Consider the following 24,149-nt stretch of genomic DNA (forward strand, 5'->3'; position numbering starts at 1 on the left):
GTTCTCTGCTCTACAATAAAGATACTAGGTGAGATGATATGATTGTTCTCTCTTTATCCTGTTCCTCTGAGTAACTTAAAGACACAGAGACACATACTGCTTGTCTTGTTGCAAAGATCAATCGGCTAGATTTGAAAACTTTAGTTCCTAACTTGATCTGGAGGCAGGAAATTTGGGACAGCTGCTCTCCGTAACATTTTGACCTGATTATAAGCTCAGGAAGTAATACCAATTTCTTAATCAGGAGAGAAATATTACAAAAGACAGCCTGAACTCTCCATATGGGGGTGTGTTTCCCTTCAATTCTGAAAAGGGATAATGTAATCAATGGTTTTCACTGTGACTTCCTCCCTGATAAAAAAGTTTCATGCTTAAAAAAAAAAGAAATTTGAATGTATACGCTATACTTTTATATTTTTATTTTCCTATCTCATTCACAATAATATCTCTAGTAGGATTGGCACGTAATATTCCATATTTGTTGAATAAATGGTAGATGGATGAGTGGATGGGTGGCTGAGTAGATGGATGAAAGCCATGTAACTAAAGTTTGCTTTAAACAGTAAGGATAAAAAAGACATGCTGAGTTTTCTTTCCCATCCCTTCTTACCGTGGATAGAGTAAATACAAAACGTTAGGGGCTCCTGGGTGGCTCAGTCAGTTAAGCGTCTGAGCGAATTTCGGTTCAGGTCATGATCTCAGTTTTGTGAGTTGAGCCCAGCCTCGGGCTCTGTGCTGACCGTGCAGAGCCTGCTTAGGATTTTCTCTCCCCCCCCTTTGTCTGCCACTCCCCTACTCACACTTCCTCTGTCTTTCCCAAAATAAATAAACTTAATGAAATAATAAATATAAAATGTTAAAAATTAAAGCAACAGTGGTTCAGAAGTAGAAATAAGATCATTTTATTAATTTTGATACAATGCTAGAAACAGTACATTGAACATGCGGCTTTGTTGCAAAAATTAATCAGCACCAGTTCTTGGTTTGAATTATACAGAACCATAGTGTTAATGAAAAAACATGTGTGTGTTCTTTTTGACTGTATTAAAAATATACAAAAATGGAAATGTAAATAAAGGTCACCTGGTTCATTTTTACCATTCCTTGGAAGGAGATTAAATAATTATCATCTGTTTTTAAGTTTATGTTTAGCAAAATATATGCCATACATATATATGTATATATATGTATGCTTTGGTTAAAAAGCAAACATCACAGGATACTGAAAAGCTACACACTGTTTAGCTGGGTTGATGCTCTTGGATAGAGGGGACTTTTCCTAAGGTACTCGAATCTGGGGAGAAGAGCCGGGTGGCACGTAAGTCTTTCTTTCTGATGCTCTCCTTCTTAGCTACCACCTGTCCCATCTCTTCTGCTCAACCCTTCTCTCCTTTCTCCTATAATCTCCCCTTCCTGTTCTACCATTACACCATTTCCTTCCTTCCTGCTCCCACCAGAACCTGACAGGTGACAATGACCGATCTTGACAGAGAGAACATGACGATAATTTACTTTTTTTTAAGCTTTTATTTTTTGGGGTACCTGGGTGGCTCAGTCGATTCAGCATCCACTTTAGCTCACGTCATGATCTCGCAGTTTGTGGGTTTGAGCCCCGTGTTGGGCTCTGGGCTGACAGCTCAGAACCTGGAGCCTGCTTCAGATTCTGTGTCTCCCTCTCTCTCTGCCTCTCCCTCACTCGTGCTCTCTCTCTCTTTCTCTCTCTCAAAAATAAACATTAAAAAAATTTTTTTTAAGATTTTAAGTAGTCTCTACATCCGACCTGGGGCTCAAACTCACAACACCAAGATGAAGTGTTGCACATTCCATCGACCGAGCCAGTTAGGTGCCCCCCGCTCCTTTTTTTGCTTTTGTGTGTGTGTGTGTGTGTGTGTGTGTGTGTGTGTCTGTCTGTTTATTTTTCAGATGACAATCATTTACTTCTTTTTCCCCCCTGAGTCAAAGGGGAATGGAGAAAGGAATATGAGAAAGGAATAAGTTCATGATAAATATTGCCCAGCTCCCCAACTTGTCCAAATGCTTGTTTGTTATCTTCTTTCAATTACTTGGCTATTACAACCTGATTGCTGCCTTCACAAGCAGGAATACTTAAAAATATTATTCTCGTATTTCTAGTTGCTATACAAATCAAAACACCCTCTCCTTGTGCTAACATTTGCAATTACACTTACATATCATTGTCATTTCAGAAAAGTATGATAAAATCTACCGCACTGACCAGGTTCTACTCAACAGCCATGGTTCTGGATTCCCAGTTTTAACTAGTTAACATAGTCCTAGGGTTTTAGTAGGAAGAAGTGGCCCCTGAGTTCTCCATTTCTTGAACTTTTACTTTCCCTCCTAGGATGGACCTCTTTAGGTAAACAACTCTTCGTTTCTTTAACTGGCATCTCACCTGCCCGCACTGCAGAGGCCCGTGGACCAGAAAGGATGGGAGCTGGTATGGAGGGTGGGTTTTGAATCTTTTGGTTAAATACCAGAGAATGCTTGTGTCATACAAGAGATCTGGATGTTGTATCAGTCCAGACTACTCGTGATACCGAAGGTAAGGAGCCTTCTGACTCCGCGATGCCATTAATGCCTAAACTTTATCCCAGCTGCTCTTTGTAAATACTTCTAATCACTAAAATCTTGATAAATGAGCAGAAATGAAACAAGCTGGTCATGCGTTATATCCAGAAACCGGACTGAATCTCTTCAGTTTATTTTAGTTTTACTGAACATGTTATTATAATAAAACCTGCACCACAGCTTTCGTCTACTTGGGAACCCCATTTTGATGCTGAAATTACACCGGTGCTCAGAGAGAAAGTTACATTTGGCACAACCGTTCTTTTCAGTGATTGTGAAGAGGAAAATTTAGAGCGAACGCTTCAGAAGTAAATTTCTAATTTCCTGTAATTAAACCTTGATTTCAGATGGGAGTTCTTGTACGGCTGCAACACGTCTCACTGGTACAAAAATGTTTTGTTCTGCTGATATTATAAATTAATAAGGTACCTTTATGTTAGCGAATCAACTTAGCGTGCCATTTCTACAAATATTAAAGACTTCAGGGCTCAAAATTATATCAAAATCCTTCCTGAGAATATAGGTTTTCAAGGGCTCTGTTTTCAGTATTATTTTTCTTTGTTCATCAACATAGTTCATTGGGACACTTCTGAGGAAGCAGCGTTTTTCTCCCAACTTGTAACCCTCATTCACATATACTCTATTTCAAACGTCCTTGAGAAATGTCACCGTGTACTACACACACAAATGAAAAGAGAGGTTCGTGTGGCTTCAGATTTCTCATGAATCCGTAAGGCCAGGGAAATGGAATGATTGGCTTTGGAATGGTACAAGGCCAACATTTTCATTGAAGAAAGCAATCTGTCTCACGAGTGGTGATGGGTAGACCTCTGGGGTACTGGTAGCCTCTGAATTCTCACTTGAACTAGAGCTTTGCAAATGAGTTTGCATCTGTGAGATTCTCCCATGTAAAGCCTTCCTTTTCCACCACGGACAATACTCTTTATCCACAGCCTCTTATCTTAGGTTTCACATGTGAAAGACCTCCAAAGGGACAAAGCAACGATGGCACCTCAACTGTGATTTAAGGAACCGGTAGAATTTCTTTTACTCAGACTGAAGTGGGAGAAGCACCAGCAATACAGATTTTGGAATGGGCTCATTTGAGATATTGGGATTAAAAAAAAAATCCAAGGACCATGAAATTGGTACTGACTCAGATATGGAGTAGGGTCAGGATGGGAGTCTCCTGGAATCAGCAAATCTTGGACCATATAATACTTCAGGCATTTATTCTGAAATGTATTGAAATCCAAGAATTGTCTGTCTTCCCTAAAGAAATATTCATTGATCGATCTTCCTGGAACTCTTCTTCTATGTTCCTTTTTTACCAGATAGAATCACTCATAAACTATGATTAAAAAAAAAAAATGTACCCAGTCAATCATGACACCTTGTCTTCTATTGAACAACATGTACAAATCCTGTAAATAAATAGGTGAGAAATTCCAAGTGGGCACCTGTAAGGCTAGTTACATTTCAAGTTTCCTGGAGCACACGTAACTGTGCGGTTTGCTCTTGCTACAGTCCTGCGTTTGCCATTTCCCTTGTCTTTGAGCCAAAACACAGTTCTTCCCAGGCTTTGAACGTTGAGGGGGGCCCTTCCTCCAGTTGGTGAAGATGACAGGTTCACCACCAATCCACTCCCAGTGGCCAGCATGCACTTGGTCATTCAAACCTGATGTGAACCAAAGAATGTGCCAAATTATTTTATTACATTTATGCTTGGGTATATCACATCAGTCTCTTGCTCTAATCTCAGCAATCATGTACAAACATGAGCCTACATTCTGAAACACAGAATAGGATCTGGGAATCCTAAGACACAGTTGAGAACATTTGGCCGATCCGAATCCAAATCCTCGATCTACCACTTGCTAGTTGAGCATCTTCGGGCAGGTTACTTAACCACTTTGAGTTTTAGTTTCCTCATCTAAGAAATGGGAATAAAAATAGTATATCGAGGGCCATTTTCAGTATGAAATAAGATAATGCATGTACATTTCACAGCACGCATGCATGTTTAATAAATGGCAATTATTATTCGTATTATTCCACAGGCAGAACTCCTATCCCAGGGAAACAGGTTACACTCTTGTCTATAGTTCTTCTTCTTTGCTATTTAAATCTCTTGGTTTTCATATTTGAGAGTAGCTTAACTAGATATTATTTTTAGTCTGGAACGTAAGATTTTTTTTCAGTCTGCTATAATTCCAACAAAAAGCAGCTTTTCTCAACTTGCCTCTCTACTCCCACTGGCAATTTTACAAATTACACTTCAGTGTTGCAAAGCTTTTGTAATTTTTCTTAAAGAAACATTCCTCCTCCTCACTCTCCTTCATAATAGAAATAAAGAGAATAAAATCAGAAAAGAATCCCCTGTAACACCATGATCTGACATCTCCCAACCAAATTTAACCATGAAAATAGTCTTAGCTGCATAACCTATAACCTCCTGAGTGAGCCTCCCTCAATATTTTGGGGTAGAATAAAATGAACTATCTCCTTCCGGATTGTTTCCTTGCATCTTTGATCAGAAGATGCTATGCCTAAGTATTCTGTGGGAACAGAGCCTTGAAATCAGTCATTGTGGAAGTGAAGAAAATGTCTCCTCTAGCTTTAGCTTAATACTCTCAGAAAATTTCAGAATTTTGAGATGTACTATGTATTACAGAGATTCGGAGAAGCCAAGATTGGGTTTAGTACAGTTCCCTGAAATCCATTACCTTCAAGGTCAGAGGGTGACTTTGAAGCACCCTGAGAATTCTACTTCTAAAAATAGAATCTGAAGAGATTTGTATTCTTGTTAAAATTGAAGAAGATGTTAAAACTTCAGAAAACAAAGGATAAAATTAAGATCGCCTATACTTGTCAATAGCTGCAAACATTTCTAATTCTTTAATGTATTTCTTTATATATGCATATATATATATCACATGTATATAAATTTTTTCTCATAATTATTTTCTGCTTCATATCGCTGTGGACTCTGCTTTTTTACTTAGCACCTGCCACAAATGCAATACGTTATGTATTTTATATATAATATGCTTCCAACGTGTATTTCTTGAATGAAATAATAAACATAAAGCACTTTGTTATGTCTTTAATATTTTATGCCTTACAAAAGCATTAAATATTAAATACTCCTTCTTGTGGCTATACTATAATTTATTTAACCATCCCCTATTGACAAGTGTTTCTAATTTTTTACTTTTAGAAATACCATTTGTTGAATTCTCTTACCTATAATCCAAGCCACATCCCTTATTATTTCTTTGAGATAGATCTCCAAAAATGAAAGCATTGTGTAACTAAAATGAGTTTTAAAAGGCAGACCATCCACTGGGTGCCCCCTCCAAAAAAGAAAAAAATAGACTGTCCAATCATCGAACTGTTGCCTGTTACTGTAAACCACAATTATTTGGCCCATGGGAGGGAGACGCCTCCTTCATGTTCTTGCCTCCCTCCTCAGCGCAGACACTTGCCTATCCAAAATGGCTTCCGTCCGCTGATGTCCCACAGCCACCGCATATGCTGCCTGGAGAGAACGGTGACGAGGCTGCCCAGGTGACTGCAAACAAACAAAAAGGAAAGCATTGGTGACAGGGACTCCAACACTCCTGTTGATATGGAATGCAGAACAGAAATCAAATCTGTTCAAAATAGAAAAGTGTACACACACACACACACACACACGGAAAATTTTCCAAGACTTTTATACTCTTTCATTTTTTTTTATTTTAACGACTATCTGTAGGGTGGGATAGGTAACAGCAAAGAAAGGATGTTTTTTTATACTATCTAGGCACAAATTCAACAGTGTTTAAATATCTTTAGAAAAGTCAGCAACTACCTACTTATAAAAATTAATGCCAAAATATTACTCCTCTCGCAGAGGGTCTATCTCTAAATGGCATAAATTTGGCAAGTATCCAGTTAATTTGACCAGTAAGGTAACGCAGACTATTCAGATAAAATTACTCAAGGCCGACATTTTGCGCTTGGTGTGTTTAATCAAATATCCCAATAATTGTGACCCTTTGATCATACTCAGTGAAATGAGAATGAAATGTTCATAGGCTGTAAAAAAGTTAAAGCACATAGTCCTATAATCATACATATTTTCCCCCCAAATAGAATTGTTTTTATGTTTAAGGTGTATAGCATAATGACTTGACTCATATGCATTGTGAGATGATTACCATAGTGAGTTTAGGTAGCATCCATCGTCCCGTATAGATAGAAAAAAACAGGAAAAACAAAATTATTTCCTTGTGGTGAGAACTCTTGGGATTTACTCTCTTAATAACTCTCATATATCATATATCATATAATATCATATAATATCATATATCAGTGTCAGCTACATTCCTCATATTGTATGTGATATCCCATTACTTAATCATCTTATAACTGAAAGTCTGTACCTTTTGACCACCTTCATCCAATTACTTCACCCCATATCCCTGGCCTCTGCCACTCACATCTGATCTTTTTTCTTGTGAGTTTGTTGTTTTGTTTTGTTTTAAGATTCTACATATCAGTGAGATTGTATAGTATTTGTCTTTCTCTATCAGATTCATTTCACTTTGCATAATACTCTCTTTTTTTTTTTTTTTTTAATTTTTTTTTTTCCCAACGTTTTTTATTTATTTTTGGGACAGAGAGAGACAGAGCATGAACGGGGGAGGGGCAGAGAGAGAGGGAGACACAGAATCGGAAACAGGCTCCAGGCTCCGAGCCATCAGCCCAGAGCCTGACGCGGGGCTCGAACTCACGGACCGCGAGATCGTGACCTGGCTGAAGTCGGACGCTTAACCGACTGCGCCACCCAGGCGCCCCTGCATAATACTCTCGATGCATATCATGTTGTTACAAATGGTAGGATTTCCTTCTTTTTTATGGCTGAATAATATTCCTGAGTGTGTGTATGTGTATCACAACTTCTTTATTCATTCATCTGTCGATGGAAGCTTAGGTTATTTCAATGCCTCAGCTATTATAAATAATAAACATGCTACAACATGGGGGTGCAGATATCTCCACAACATTCTATTTTGATTTCCTTCAGATATAATCCCAGAAATGGAATTTCTGGATCATCTGGTAGTTCTTTTTTTCTTTTTAGGGAGAGAGAGAGAGAGAGAGCGAGCAAGAGAGAGCGAGGGAGCATGAGCAGAAGAGAGGGGCAGAGGGAAAGAAAGAGAGGATCTTAAGCAGGCTCCAAACTCAGCTCAGAGCCCAACTCAGGGCTTGATCATGACCTGAGCCACAACCCAGAGTCGCACACTCCATTGGCTGAGCGAACCAGGCGCCCCAAGGTAGTTCTGTCTAGAATCTTTTGAGGATACTCCATACTGTTTTCCACAGTGTCTGCACCAATTTGCAATCTCATCACTAGTACACGGCGGGTTTTTTTTTTCTCCACGTCCTCACCAGCAATTGTTATCTCCTATCTTTTTGATGATAGACATTATAACTGGCATGAGAATTCTTTATGAACTATTTTTTTAGCTAGCTGAATTATTCCTATAAGCAATATTTGATTGTTTCTAATTCTCCAACAGTGCTCATTAAAAGCTCTTTAAAATGCCTTCAGTAAAAGGCTTGTAATTATTTTTTTCTTTTGTTCTTTTTTTTTTTTTTAATACAGAAAATTTCAAACAAGAAACAAAGCCACCAGGTTCTTGTCTGGTTAATATCCACTGATGTTTTTAAAAGTAGGAAACAAAACTGGTAATACTTGTACCCGTTTAGAAAACTGTTGAATTGAATTTTATTCATTTTGCCTGTCTTTCCAAACTTCAGAGGCATTTCTCTGCTTTTCCAGATCACCTATGGTGAACATAATTTATCCATTTCTTAATGATTTTTTCCCCACTAAAACCAGTACTTTACTGTTCTATAATGCAGTGGTAAATTCTAGGACTTCTGAGATACATAAGGCTCTCTTCTTTACCCTTCTCCTAGTGGCCTCAGCCTGCTGGATTTGGGTTTTGGTGACTGGGCTCTGACCTCATTATTTACTGTCATCTCCTGTCTGACAGTTACAGCAGATTTGACGGCACAACTTCTTCCCTTCCTCTCACATCCAATATGGTAATTCTAATGTGTTGAGGGTTTAGAACCCAGAGTATCAAATGTGTGTTAAATGTAGGCCAAGGGAAGGCTCACGGGGCTGCCTCACTCAACATGGTGTACTGAACAGAGTGTGGGAGACCTGCGTTCTCTTCCCGCTCTGCCTCTAATTCCTTTACGGATACAACTGGAGCCTTCATCATCAGGCAGTAACAGGTCTCATTCAAGGATATTTACCGTCTCCTCTTGCTTTAAGATTCTTGAAACTATCGTTAGAACAGACTTTGTAAAATCCATTTTCACTGGCATGAACGTTATTTATATAGATATGTATATAGAGAGATATACAAATGAAAAAAAAGAGAGACACATAAATAAAAATCTTTTGACAGCTCTGCAATTTGAAGGCATTCAAAGTATAGTGTTAAAAACAGAAACTTTAAATTTCATATATTGAAAAAAAAGAAAAAAGTTAAAAAAATTAAATAAAATGTAATTATATTGTTCACCAAAAAAAAAAATAAATAAATAAATAAAATTAAAAAAAAAATAAAAACAGAAACTTTGATTTGCCTAGGTAAAGAAATACACATCTACTCCTTTGAAATGTTTTGAGTAAGTACAGATGTACTTCAGAGCAACTCTTTAAGGATAGGCCAGCAGGGGTTCCAGACACTCCTGTGGGAAAACAAAATGGTTTCATAGATAATGATTTATAATAAGAGAATTACCAATGTACAATGACTGCCTAAGGAAACGAGCAGATGAGATTACAATATGTAAATTCAAGAAATACCTAATCTAGGAGTCTGGCTCCTCTGAGTTGGAAAAATAATAAAACACCAATGGAGAGGAAAGGAGATGGGAGATAAAGATTGAGTTGAGTTAGCAATCTGATTAGGGACAAGGAGTAAAGCCAAATTTGTTGTTCTTCCTGAAACATGGGTGCTGTAAACGACCCTTAGGAAAGGATCTTCAGGGAAGGGAGGGAGCCCCAGGAAACGCAGCCCAGAATTGAATAATGATCCCTGATACCAAATCAAAAACATACTAGTATTAATAGTAACTCTAATTATAAACTGTAAAAACCTCTCCTAAAATTAAGTCACAGGAAGGCAAATATCCAGGTTGCGAAATGTTAAAACTGTAAGTTTTATAGCACAGAAGGAATTGATGATTCCCAGAATATCTGTTGTTCTTTCTTTTATATACATATTTTTAATTAAGTTTTTTTTATCTTAATTCCAGTATTGTTAACAGGCAGTGTTATATCAGATTCAGGTGTATGATATAGTGAAGAGTATCTGGTGTTCAAGACGAAGATGGTGGAGAAGAACAAAACAAAATGACCCTGAAAGGGAATAGGTGAAGGGAGGCACGGAGACCCAACAGGTGAACAAAAACACAATGACTGGTAGAGGAGGTCTCGGGGTTCAGAGAAAAATTACCCTGAGGAGGGGGGCCTCCTGCCCAAAAATGTTCCTTGCAGAAGGACCAAACCAAAGGACTATGGAGATCTTTTCGTTTTCCTTTGCAGTTTTGCTTTCCACTCGCCCCTAGACATTTTGTGAAATGTAACGAGTTACCAATGTACATTTTGTGAAATGTAACTAGTTATCAACCGTTCCTGGGGGTAATCATTCTTGTCCTTTTGAGATGCGATGCATATTGAAGTGTCATACAAATACAATCAGATCACATATTCATACTCATCTTCTCCAAATAAAGTTTCAAAATGAAAGCTTTTCGTGATATTTTAAAAATCTCACACACACGCAGTTTCCTTACCTCTCTTAACACATTCTGGGATACCATCAGAAATGGTATTTGATAGACGTTTTAAGTTCTGGACCATTCTGGCAAATAGATAATGTGCAATTTGAAAGAGTTTATATTACTGATACATAATTAGTTTCTTTCTAAAATATGATGGAAAAACTCCAATTGTCCTTAATTATTTTTGTCCTGAAAGCTTTCTCAGTTTAATATCTATAAAGAAATCACAGTTTTAGAGCTTAAAACAATTCCCTGAGACCAGCATTTATCAAAATAACTTCAAAAATAATTGAACAAATTACTTCTGAACCTGCTTATAACATCATGTTTGATCTACTAGATATGATCTTTAATATCCTTGAATTAATAAGAGAGATGGAAATTTTCCATCAGTACTATAATAGATGTTATAATAGTTATTCTAGCACAAACTATCCTCCTGTTTATACTATTTCTAAATACCATTTATGTTCTCATATATGCAATCAACAAATACTGCTTGTACCTCACATTGTTGCACTGAGATCCAGAGAACTTCTTAACTAGATCTACAGTAAGACATCAACTCAGTGAAAGCTAAATGCTACCATTTAAATTTAGTGACTTTCACATTCTTAATAGAGCTTTCTGAGAAGGAGATGTGGGAAGGAATTGTCAGGATTGTATGAAACACCCTACTGATGTAAAATGCAGCGTTTAAAGACTTGCCGTAAGGACAGCCATATCTGGAGAAAGATGCTGTCAATTTCTATGAAGCTCATTGATGAATGAAGAATGATTTAGTTATTGGCTTGTGGGGCCAATACTGGGGGATAAGACTTTAAAATGCAGTCTGGGGGCACCTGGGTGGCTCAGTCGGTTAAGCGTCCGACTTCGGCTCAGGTCATGATCTCGCGGTCCGTGAGATCGAGCCCCGCGTCGGGCTCTGTGCTGACAGCTCAGAGCCTGGAGCCTGTTTCAGATTCTGTGTCTGCCTCTCTCTCTGACCCTCCCCCACTCATGCTCTCTGTCCCCAAAATAAAAAACAAACGTTAAAAAAATTTTTTTTTAAAAACGCAGTCTGGGATCGCCTGGGTGGCTCAGTTGGGTAAGTGTCCAACTTCCACTCAGGTCATGATCTCGCAGTTTGTGAGTTCGAACCCTGCGTTGGGCTCTGTGCTGACAGCTCAGAGCCTGGAGCCTGCTTCAGATTCTCTGTCTCCCTCTCTCTGCCTTTCATCTGCTCACACTCTGTCTCTCTCTCTCTCTCTCTCTCTCTCTCTCTCTCTCTGTCTCTCTCTCTCTCTCAAAAGTAAATAAACATTTTTTAAAAAGTTTTTAGTGCAGTCTTGTCTAGATATTTCTAGTATGGTAAGTACCCAAATATTTGTTGAATGCAGTGAATTAAACTGAGAACCTGATTGTACCTTAGGTTTGCTGTGAAAGGTAACTTTGATTCCAATCCAAAGGAAATTTAGACTCCATAATTTAATAAAAATCATAACACGTTTGTGCCGCGAAAGATACAAAATATTAATACTCCATTTGGGAACCTGCTTTAGGTTAGTTCAACATAGCTGTGCTGTCGATTCACCTGAGATGAGAGAGTCCCTATGTTTATGGAGCTGTTTTGGAGAGTGTCATAGAAAATGGGAGTCCTGTGGCTTCCACTTACTCGCCTATGTGATCACGAGCAAGTGATTTTGCTCCCCCAAATGTCTTCTGTTTTATCTGCAGACAATAATGCCACAGAAGTGATGAGAGGATCAGATCAGTTACTATATGTGAAAGAATTCTGTAAACAATAAGGGGTAATATCAAAGGAAGGCAGCACCGGCAAGGCCAGGCTGCCGTAACAGGGTCAGGGTACAATGCTTCGACCCAAGTTGCAGATGAAATCTTAGGTCAAATGCATGAGGAAGTAGCTAGGCTTTTAAAATAATTTGGGCCTTAAGTTTATTATTGGGATGAGCAGATGTATAAAATTAATAGATGTATGACTAGATTAATAGATGTGTAACTAGCCTTTCCACTTCTGGGGTTTTTTTCTTTTTTTTTATGAAATTTATTGTCAAATTGGTTTCCATACGACACCCGGTACTCATCCCAAAAGGTGCCTCCTCAATACCCACCACCCACCCTCCCCTCCCTCCCACCCCCCATCAACCCTCAGTTTATTCCCAGTTTTTAAGAGTCTCTTATGGTTTGCCTCCTTCCCTCTCTAACTCTTTTTTTTTTCCTTCCCCTCCCCCATGGGTTTCTGTTAAGTTTCTCAGGATCCACATAAGAGTGAAACCATATGGTATCTGTCTTTCTCTGTATGGCTTATTTCACTTAGCATCACACTCTCCAGTTCCATCCACGTTGCTACAAAAGGCCATATTTCATTCTTTCTCATTGCCATGTAGTATTCCATTGTGTATACAAACCACAATTTCTTTATCCATTCATCAGTTGATGGACATTTAGGCTCTTTCCATAATTTGGCTATTGTTGAAAGCACTGCTATAAACATTGGAGTACAAGTGCCCCTATGCATCAGCACTCCTGTATCCCTTGGGTAAATTCCTAGCAGTGCTACTGCTGGGTCATAGGGTAGGTCTATTTTTAATTTTTTGAGGAACCTCCACACTGTTTTCCAGAGTGGCTGCACCAATCTGCATTTCCAGTCTTTCCACTTTTTGTACTCACCATTAAAACCTAGCTGCAATGAGACGGATCAATGAAATAAAAAATATATATGTTGGGGGATTCATGTAGGTTAGTCACCATAAAGGTATCAATGTTACCGTAAATTGCCATTATTTCAAAAGAAATGAGTTTTGACACCAAAAAGCTAGAAGATCATAATATCAGAGTAAAGAACAGTCCTTCTAAGCAAAAATACTTGGTGACCTTATGCCAACATTGATGGATGGATGGAAAGATGTCGCTTATACACGTCCTTACTTTTCTCTAACATGAAGGACCAGTTAAAGCTTCATTATAGGCCAGCGGAGTTACTTGCACTGCTATTTGAGTAACAGTGGAAAATAAACAATAAGGCTGCTTTCAAACTTGAGGTGTGGGGGTTCTTTTGCTTTTCATCTATATTTTACCAACAAATCCCCATGGCAGTTTGATCTCGATAACCCTGGCTGCAGCATAACTGTATTTCTGTACTTGCTTTCACTTTCATCAGGAAAGAAACCATATCCTTCCCTTCGTAGCAAGTTGCAATCTTCTCATTGCTAATTCAGAGAGGTTCTGATTCCACAGCAAAGCTTTTTCTTCAAGGTGGGGGGGGGGGGGCAGGGAGAAAGACCTATGCCAGTCTTCCTACCCGAGCTTTCAAAGCATTAAGACAAACTTTAAATAAAAGTAAGACACCAGTTATTTGGATGACAGGATGTCATAACTCTTCCTAACATATAACATTATGGGAATATATGCATTTAAGCAATAATTATTTATATGATTTTAAAAAATAGTTTAATTTATCTTATACCACCTACTCACCAACAGAAGCCTGAAAGCCACTGTTTAACCTCTATGGTACCCATACTTATACTTAAGACATGAAATACATTAGTGAAGAAAATGGTGGTTGACTTGACCAGTTTTTGTTTTTTTAACATTTATTTATTTTCGAAAGTGAGAGATAGAGTGACAGCAGGGAAGGGGCAGAGAGAGAGGGAGACACAGAATCTGAAACAGGCTCCAGGCTCTGAGCTTTCAGCACAGAGCCAAATTCAGGACTTGAACTTGTGAACCATGAGATCATGACCTGAGCTCAAGTCGGATGCTTAACCGACTGAGCCACCCAAGCTCCCCAATTTGACCAGTTTTTAAGTAGACTTTTAGGGGCACCTGGGTGGCTCAGTCAGTTGAATGTCTGACTTCAGCTCAGGTCATGATCTCACGGTTTGTAGGTTCAAGACCTGCGTGGGGCTCTGTGCTAACAGCTCAGAGCCTGGAGCCTGCTTCAGATTCTATGTCTCCTTCTCTCTCTGCCCTGTCCCACTTGTGCTTTCTCTCTCTCTCTCTTTCTCTCTCAAAAATAAATAAATAAAAATTTAACAAATTTTTTAAAAAGAATGAGAAATTTAAAAAAATAAAAAATAGACTTTTAAAATATTTTATTAGCCTTTTTTTTAATTCTTTTTTTTTAACGTTTATTTATTTTTGAGACAGAGAGAGACAGAGCATGAACAGGGGAGGGGCAGAGAGAGAGGGAGACACAGAATCTGAAACAGGCTCCAGGCTCTGAGCTGTCAGCACAGAGCCCGACGCGGGGCTCGAACTCACGGACTGCGAGATCATGACCTGAGCCGAAGTCGGCCGCTTAACCGACTGAGCCACCCAGGCGCCCCTTATTAGCCTTTTAAAAACTAGTTATAACTTACATAGAATCAAATGCACAAATGTTAAGTATTCAATTCAATGAACTTTAACAGTTGTATTCAGGTAACAACCATCCAGAGCAAGACATAGAACATTTCCATCATTCTAGAATATTACCTCATGCTACTACCTCATGGTTTTTTAGTCACCCTACAATCCCTGCCAGAGATAACAGGTTTTTTTTTATTTCTAACACCAACTAATAAATTAGTTTTTCCTATTCGTATCAAAAAATCATATATTTTCTACTCTTTTATGATGGGCTGCTTCCTCTCTACGTGTTTTTGAGATTTATCCACATGGTTGGAAGTTTTAGTTCATTCCATTTTATCGTTTATAAAATAAATGATCAAAAAAGAAAATTTATCTATTTCCTTGTTGATGGAGAAAACATAAACCACCCCTATAAATCAACTAAGCTAATTTTTTCAAGTAGGCTTCCCTGCTGGCACAGAGCCCAGTGCGGGGCCTGAACCCACGACCCTGAGATCAAGCGCTGAGCCCCCCAGGTGCCCCAGACCCGAACCATTATTATTATGGAAAAAGTTGCCATGACATTCTTGTGAATGCCCCACCCCCCTTTTTGTTTTTAGCATCTACTTTTATTTCTCTCGGGTAAATACCTAGGAGTAGAGATGTCAGGTCACAGGGTAAATGCGTGTAAACATAAGAAAGTGCCAGACGGTTCTACAAAGCGGTGGTACCATTTTACCGTTCCACCAACACACGTGAGAATTCCATTGGCTCTGCACCATCTGACGTTGGCAGTCTTGGTGATTTTACAGTGGGTGTGAAATGGTATTTCACCGTGGTTTTCATCTGCGTTTCCCTGACGTCTAATGGTGGTATATCTTTTCATGTACTTATTGACCAATTGTGTATCTTTTCTTGTGAAGCCTCCAAGTCATTTGTTATGTTTTTAATCAGGTTGTCTTCTTGTTATTGATTTATAGGAATTGTCTGCGTTTTCTGGATTTGAGACCTAGGTAGATACACGATTTGAGATTGGCTTTCCCAAATGTGGTTTGCTCTTTCATTTTCTTTTTTTCTTTTTAATTTTTTTAAATCTTTATTTATTTTTGAGAGAGAGAGACAGAGTGTGAGCAGGGGAGGAGCAGAGAGTGAGGGAGACACAGAACCCGAAGCAGGCTCCAGGCCCTGAGCTGTCAGCACAGAGCATGACGCGGGGCTCGAACTCACGAGTGGTGAGATCATGACCTGAGCCGAAGTTGGTCGCTCAACCGACTGAGCCACCCAGGCGCCCCTGCTCTTTCATTTTCTTAATAGTGTTTTTATTTATTTATTTTTAAATCTTTTTTAATGTTTATTTTCGAGAGAGAGAGAGAGATTGTGTGTGTGTGTGTGTGTGTGTGTGTGTGTGTGTGTGTGTGGGAGGGGCAGAAAGAGAGACACAATCTGAAGCAGACTCCAGGCTCTGAGTTGTCAGCACAGAACCTGACGCGGGGCTCCAACTCACAGACCATGAGATCGTGACCTGAGCCGACATTGGACGCTTAACCGAGTGACACATCCAGGTGCCCCTCTTAATAGTGTTTTTAGAGGAGCATAATTTTTTGAATTTGATGAAGTGCAAAATCTGTTATTCACCAGAGACTTCTCTAGTCTCAGTTTCCAGCGGTTGGGGCATATTAGCCGAATAATATCCAGGTAGACGAAAAGGGGGGGTCAGGGATAGGCACATATGCATTTTTAAAGTCTTTCTGGAATAGATAAATTTGTTGTCATTATTTGACCACAAGTCATCTTGTGTCCCATTGCCCACGGACCCACTGACCTTTTGTCCAACTTGTCTGGCTTCACAATCATCAATGTCTCTTGCATTGTCATAGATCTGATCCTTTCATTTCCATGTATTTTCAAATTCGTGGGCAGGAATCCTTACTTAATACTACTAATAATAAAATGATAGAAACTACAATGCTGTGGACTCAGAAAAGCTCCTTCTGACTTTCTCCAAAAGATCAAGAAAAGCTAAAAACTAGAACTTCGGCAACGGCACATTTTTCACATAAAAGCGGTAAGTCAAAATACATTATCAAGGTCAATCTCAAATCCATCCTGAACTACAGAACTCTCCTGGGGTTCCTAAAACAAAACCAAGTAGATATCAGACACTCGACGCTTGAATGAAAGAAGCGACCCCGAAGTTGCATGAGAAAAAAGAGAAATGGTATGAAAGAAAACATTAATTAACAGGAAATAGGGTTTCTTACTGTTCTTGGCAAGCTCGGGCTGCTGTGTCCCAGGTGCCTTTCTGTTCCGTGATCACGGAGTGGCAGTAGCCTGAGTGACGGTGCCACCCAGCTGGGCAGGATCCACCTTCCACCTCCTGAAATACAGTTGTCCATGTTGACATGATAACAGTCTTTAAAATCTATAGCCTGCTCTCCGCACAAAGAATCTATGAGTCCCCTATCTTGAACAGAGTCATTTTGTCACCAGAAAGGAGGTCGGCCCTTATCCCAATTCTCCACCTTGAGAGATGTGATGGCTCTCTACAGAAAACACCACTGAAGTCCTCACTGTTTCGATTTTACACCCTTGACATTCTGACGATTAAACGACACGAGTAAACACCTTCTTCAATTGCATCGATTACCTAATGTGCTTTGTGATTTGTAAAACACCACCTGGGCCCTATTTTCCTCTTCACCTTCCAAGTGTGACAAGGGCAGGTGGACGAAGTGTCAGATCACTTGCTATCAGCTTATCACAGAGCATACGGCCAGCAAAGCTACTTTGCTGTTCATCCCGGGTCCCACCTCGGTTTGGGGGCTCCACACTCTCCAGGTAATCCCATCACACTTGTACAGCTTTCGGAGGCTTTCTTGGAAGTGGAAGAGTCCCTTTAATTCCAGTGTGCAGTTCTTTGGAAATGAGGGCAACCAGGCCTGTGGGAAGGAGAGGTGATGTAGACTTGACTTCATGTAAGCTAAGCACACACCCACCTTCTTTAGGTTTTCATTTGTTAGGTAGTATTGGTGTTGAGCAATCAGTCCCCAAGCTAGAAGGCAGTTTTATGGCCCAGCAAACAGCTGGCTCTCAGGTGAATAGGAAGTAAAAAGATTTTCCTACCTGTCTGGAGAAGTGCGAGCCAGTTGTGGATTCCACCTTATCTGCCTGAGGCAGTTCTGCCCCTTGGCTTGTCTCCTGTGGCTGATTAATACTGGATATGTTGGCCTTCCTTTTGCGAGATGGGGAACTATCATCCTGTAGTTGCAGGGAAACCATTCCATGATACTTGAGGAAATCAGAAAGCAACAATGAAGAAAACATGAACACCCAGGTAGCAAACAAAAACTTTTGTCGGGAAAATGAGCAACTCAAAATTTGGATTAAAGCAAAAAAGATAAAAGTTTGTGGTGTTTTTTTTCTTTCCTGGCCATCCAAGCCTCTGAAACAAATTTCAAAACAGGCTTTTAAGAGAAATACATAAATGCAGAAGAAAAATGATTTTGCTAAATGTTTTGCATCCATAAATACAAGAAATTTAGTAATTCTCTCAAACTGTGCTTACATTATAGATGATGTCTGTTCCATTTCTATAAACAGAGGATGGAAGAACCTGAAATCAATAAAATACAAAATATGAATAAACTTGGCTTGAAAAATAACTAGCACTGGGGTAAAACCCTTTCAGTAAGATCTTGTTAGTGTCTAAAAATTTTTAAAACATATGTTTCCTAAGGGGCGCCTGGGTGGCTCAGTCGGTTAAGTGTCCGACTTTGGCTCAGGTCATGATCTTGCAGTCCGTGAGTTCGAGCCCCGCATCGGGCTCTCTCTCTCTCCCTCAAAAAATAAATAAACATTAAAAAAAGAAGAAGAAGAAGAAGAAAGAAACAAAACTCGTATGTTTCTTAAGACTTTCCATACCCAGGGGCTCCTGAGTGGCTCAGTTGGTTAAGCGCTGACTTCAGCTTAGGTCATGATCTTGTGGTTTGAGTTTGAGCCCCACATGGGGCTCTCTGATGTCAGTGGAGAGCCTCTTCCTCTCTCTCTGTCCCTCCCCCCCACATTCTCTCTCTCTCTCTCTCAAAAATAAATAAACATTAAAAAAAAAAAAAACTTTCCATGATCAAATCATTAGAGTTTTTAAAATCACTGGACCTATTCACAACTTATCAGTGTTGATTCGGACATTCATAGCTTCAGTTATGGAGAAAAGACATCCTTACTTTGGTGATATGTCAATAGTACCCAGCGGTCTAAGAAAACACACACACACACACACACACACACACACACACACACACACAGAGGAATGCACATACACTCATGAGTGTTTGCCTGATTATAATTCTGGGCTAATAAGGTCAACATCACAGTTTCCACACCCGAGTAGATCACATAATCTCATTCTGTTCCAGGGTCACTGGTCATTCCCTATCTGTTTTGATCACAAAAGGAACCAAAGCAGAAACCATATGGATGAGTCAGCATATCCATCACCTCAAGTAGTACCATGAAGGAAGTGTGGCAGCATTCTGATATCTGTATACAAAAGACACTGTCTGATTGGGCACAGAACCATGGCTCCCACTCATTATGAGAAGCAAACAGCTTCTGCAGCGTTGGGGAACGCTCATTAGTATTTTTTGATTCTTTCACAATGTACTCCACACGTCACATCCCCGAAGCTCCCCATCCTTACTGTTTTGCCTTTCCCTTGGGTCCTCAGCTTCATACGAGAAAGATCTGTGGAAGCAAAGCCCTGGAGAGTGTCTCCCCTGGTGACTGCTGGCCGCTTGGAAGACGGAAGGGGTCTTCTTTCCAGATGAAAGGAACCAGAAGAGGCGGGTGAGGAAGACCCTGGGGACAGTGGGCGCCAAAGGCCCTTCTCCCACGCACTGTGCTTGTTTGGGTTGAAGGAATATGAAGGATAGCACTGTCCTGGAGGCATGAAAGATGGCAGGTCAGTTCATTGTACACAAACAGATAAGTGATCACGTCGACACAGCCCGCGGGGCAGCTTGTCATTGAACTGAGATGGATGGTGTTCCCACCAGATGTTGCCTTTTTGCCATTTGCCAGAAACTCCTCTACTCTTCATCAGTTTCCGTGCAGGAGAGCCGTGCCCTTCTGCACATCTACAGGGCGATTATAAAGTCAGGACGATGATTTCACAAACCACAAATGGAAACCATTGTCATGATTTTATAATCATGCCACATACTTGAGAAACGGCCTCACTTCGTGTTCCAGAATTCCTCAATAGATCAGGTTTATTTCACTGACCAAGCATCACTCCGTAAACACTTCCAAGGGTTCATCCTTTCCCCAGTCTCCTAGAGGTAGAAACTGGAACTGTTGGAAAAGTGCAATCAAGTAACAGTTCTAAAAATTAGCACTCAGGGGCACCTGGGTGGCTCAGTCGGTTGAGCGTCCGACTTCAGCTTGGGTCACGATATCATGGTTCGTGAGTTCAAGTCCTGCGTTGGGCTTTGTGCTGACAGCTCAGAGCCCGGAACCTGCTTCAGATTCTGTGATTCCCTCTCTCTCTGCCCCCCTCCCGCTCATGCTCTCTCTGTCTCTCTCAAAAAGAAAATAAACATTAAAAAATTTTAAAAATAATACAATAAATAAAAATGAGCATTCAACTGTCACGGAACAAATATCCAATAAACCTTACTGGAGCTACTTCTATGGGAAACATTCCCAATAAGTATGACAAAAACCTAAACCCCGATCCCTCATGTGGATATTTTATACTTCATGTCTAAAGCGTGGAGTTCACATATTGTATGTACTTCCTGTGAACAGAAAATTCTATTGAAAAACAAGTGAATTTGGCAATAAAGATGGTGGGAAAAGATGTTGTGGAAACATGAGTATTATAAAGGGAAGAGGATAATGTCTATATTTTATTATAGGATGAGAAAGAACAGGAGAGAGTGGATTTCAGGTAAGGAAAACATACCATGGGGCATGACAGGTGTAAAATCAGGGGTCTAAGTCTGTGCATGGTAACTGGACACTTGTCAAATGCTAAATAGACACGTAAGTAGAAAGGGTTTGGCAGGAAGAAAAAAAATCAGAGCAGCAAGGACTGTGCTTGGTCTTTATTTTATTTAGTTCACAGGTCGTTCTTTTGCATATACTATCCAGGACCTATTTTGGCTCTGCACTCCAAGGTTATTCATTAATATTCTCCAGCTGCTCCTGAATCCCCTAGCCACCTGCATCTTTCACGTCTATTTTTCTCCAATTCCTTCCTCTCTTAGAATTTTCCTGGTCACACTACAGTGGGGGCTCAGATTTTAGGCATTAAGAGCTCTCTTCCACAGAGGAAGATAATTACAGCCCTACAAACTCTGGGGGAAAATAATTGTCGATAGATTCTCACCAACATTGTTTCCCCCTCGGTGAGAACAACAAACGGGTAGGAGAAAAAAAAAAAAACAACACAACAACTACGGCACTGACTTGTTGCCTTTCTCAAACGAGAGTTCTTAGCGGGACGAAAACCACATGAAGCAGAAAAGCAGAATAAAGGGCCTGCAACACGACCGAGGTTGCTTTCTTGACAAGAAATTAAGCATTCTGATTTGAAGGCGTTATCAGGCACACTGGCTGTTGAAAGCCAGCAGCCAGAGCGCCAGGACCGCTCCTGATTTCGAGATGAGGATCAAAAGAATACCTCCTTTTGAGTCCAAAATTTTCACTGCCGCTTTTGTCTTTATGCCAAGAACTGCATTCACGGGGGAGTTGAGAATTACTTCAAAGACCTCATCATCTTCCTCTAATCCGTCATAGGTAATTGCTATATTCCACATCTTAGTTGACATTCCTACAAGAAGTAAACATTTTAATTACTCTTTAATTGCTATTTCAATCACCTAGGTGTCAGAGAAATATATTAATTAACATGTCTACAGCAAGGCTGCAGTAGCCCGAGTGAGCTATTGTACTGCTCCCGACACATTGAGGTCCTGCTGTTCTCCCAAATAATATTAAAAGACCGCATTTGTTCCTGGACAATGATGATTCCGTTTCAATGCAAACACTGTAACAAAAAAAGTGAGCCGCATTAGGCAAGGGATGAACAACAACAACAAAAAAAATGGTTAGTCGATGAGATCCAAGGCTTATTCCACCCACCCCCCCCCCCCCCCCGCCCCGACCTGCCCCTTCTCTTCTTAGAAATAAACAAGTACTGCAATCTTAAAACCTTAATAGTTCCAAAAATCTTAAGAGGTTGGTACAGGCAGTTAAAAGTGATTATTGGATGGTACTTCACACTATTCATGGAACCCTTGAAATGATTGATTTCTGAAGACAGCTGCCTCTATCGGCTGTTCCACTTCCTGAGGTCCTCCTAGCCCACAAATGCTTTTTCTAATGATGTAATACTCAGTATTTGATATCCTCCTAGAGAGTTTTTATGGGCTGGGGGTTTTAGAAATAGAGCCAATGTTGTTGTTGTTGTTGTTGTTGTTGTTGTTGTTGTTGTTGTTTTCCCTTTCTGTCTGCCTCTGCTCATGGAGTTACAAGCAAGCTCGGTTCACAGTAACTTTGTGAACTTAATCCCAAACGGTTTGGAACTTACAAACATATCCCCAGCCATTCTGTCACCGCTAAGGTGGGATGCAAAGGAGCCCCAGAAACACGAAATACGAAAGCTGGAAGAATCTTGTGAGACTGTCTAATCCTGACCAGTTTCCATGGCATGGATTACAGGGTCTCCCCATTTAGTTTATTTAGAAGAAAAAATGGTGGGAGGAGTTAAAAAAAAAAAAAAAGTACTGTTCGGTAGGGAAAGGAGGCTACAGGTTGAGGGGAAAAAAAGAAAACAAATTTATGGTTTAACCTTCCAGGACTAAGTTTTGAAAACTTGACTCTGTGGCATTTACTCATTGGCTACGTGAGGACTCTTATTCCCATAAACCCATCTATATAAGCAGTCAAACTTTTTTTTTTCCTAGCCTTCTCTTCCGAAAATCTGGATTCTTGTCTTCCTGTAGATTGTCTGCTGCAGATTTATGCCTCTCGTTTGGTCCATCTATATGACAGCCACCTGTTTGAAGGTCGTGTCACCTACAGATTTAAGGATCTAATCAAAGTTTCTTCAATCCCCCAGCAGAATTCAATGGAAAGAGGAAACTGTTCACCCATCCTACTCTTGGCTGCCCTTAGAGGGGAGAAAGAATTAAGTATATTTGAAATAATTTTATTTAAAAAAAAAAAAACAACCCAAGCTGACAGCCAATTTCAGTTATCCATACCAACTGATTCATAAATCAATTACTTTCGCGATCTTTGCAAAAACAGAAGTTGAAACACCTAACATAAAATACTATATAATTCCCACCTCATGGACGGATTAAATCAACCTATACATATACATTTTTGTCTCTATCGTGTACTTACCTTTGCTTTAGCTGCTATGGAGAATACCAGAGGTACAACATCGGCAAGCCCTGACATAAAGGATTAAAATCTCTTTGAAGAGACAAGATGTAAATGTCAGAAAAGTCCACTGTTCAAGGCTATGTGTGATTAGCCGCCAAAAGATACAGGATGGATGGTAAATACTAAATGCACGTGGGCTCCAGAGTTGGTAGGCTTGGGAGGGAGGAAGTGGGAAAACAGCGCAAGCAAAGGCAGGAAGGTAGCAAAGGCCTTGAACAGGGAAGGCTGAGCAAATTAGCTGGCTGGAAGGGAGGTCACGCCAGGCATTAGGAGGTAGGAGGGCAGCAACGGTGGGATGTAGCCAGAAGGCAGAGAGCCCTGGACACCAGGTGGCTGGATTCAGACTTTCAGCCATAGGCAACAGGGAAGGCCCTTGAAAATGAATGTCTTAGAAAAATGAATCTGAGTGTTACGCAAAAAGATTTAGGAGCCCAGGAAGGCGGGCAAAGAGGCTAGAAGTGGGGAGACCACAGAGGCAGCCGTTGTAATAAACCTGGCATGAAGGGATAAGAGACCAGACAGTGAAGAGAGTATATAAATACTAAGAATGTTAATATTCAAAGAACTGTTTTGACTCTCAAAACCCCAAAAGTCAAGCATTATCCAAATAAAAGTCCAATAACAACAACAGAGAATTCCAAGTCCCAACCAATTGCCTCTTATTTGAAGAATCATGTTTTAAAAACATTATAGTACCTCTTTTACCTCCCCCCCCCCCAAAACACCTTAACATTGTTCTATGACCTTATGGAGTAGAACCAGATGGTTAGAGAAAATCTATTCCAAATTTCATTTAAGTACTTTCTGATTGGTTTGCTTGCATTTCAGTTTTGTTTCTATGCCTACCAGGTGTGCACATAGAACCAACTTTTCTAGGTTAACGAGATTGGAAGTAAGAACTTTCTGGGTTT

General features: G+C 39.9%; 1 protein-coding gene across 12 annotated transcripts in view; it reads right to left on the reverse strand.

Annotated features, from left to right (window-relative positions):
* Positions 1-878: 878 nt before the first annotated feature.
* FREM1 (FRAS1 related extracellular matrix 1) overlaps positions 879-24,149 on the reverse strand; it is a 199,704-nt gene continuing 176,433 nt past the window's right edge. For 9 of the 12 annotated variants that reach the window (XM_053907946.1, XM_053907948.1, XM_053907942.1 and 6 more), the window contains 8 exons: positions 21,467-21,616; positions 19,481-19,719; positions 18,347-18,394; positions 17,905-18,069; positions 17,568-17,720; positions 17,043-17,158; positions 6,078-6,163; positions 879-4,267 (listed from right to left, as the gene is read on the reverse strand). In XM_053907946.1, coding sequence (XP_053763921.1) covers positions 4,062-4,267; positions 6,078-6,163; positions 17,043-17,158; positions 17,568-17,720; positions 17,905-18,069; positions 18,347-18,394; positions 19,481-19,719; positions 21,467-21,616 — 1,163 coding nt within the window. In that variant the 3' untranslated portion in view covers positions 879-4,061. The remainder of the gene's footprint in view (positions 4,268-6,077; positions 6,164-17,042; positions 17,159-17,567; positions 17,721-17,904; positions 18,070-18,346; positions 18,395-19,480; positions 19,720-21,466; positions 21,617-24,149) is intronic. The other 3 variants (XM_053907947.1, XM_019415467.2, XM_053907943.1) reach the window with 2 other exon arrangements.

Source organism: Panthera pardus, unplaced genomic scaffold (assembly GCF_024362965.1).
Source record: "Panthera pardus isolate Hobbes unplaced genomic scaffold, ASM2436296v1 HiC_scaffold_20, whole genome shotgun sequence".
In the NCBI taxonomy this organism is placed as follows: domain Eukaryota; kingdom Metazoa; phylum Chordata; class Mammalia; order Carnivora; family Felidae; genus Panthera; species Panthera pardus.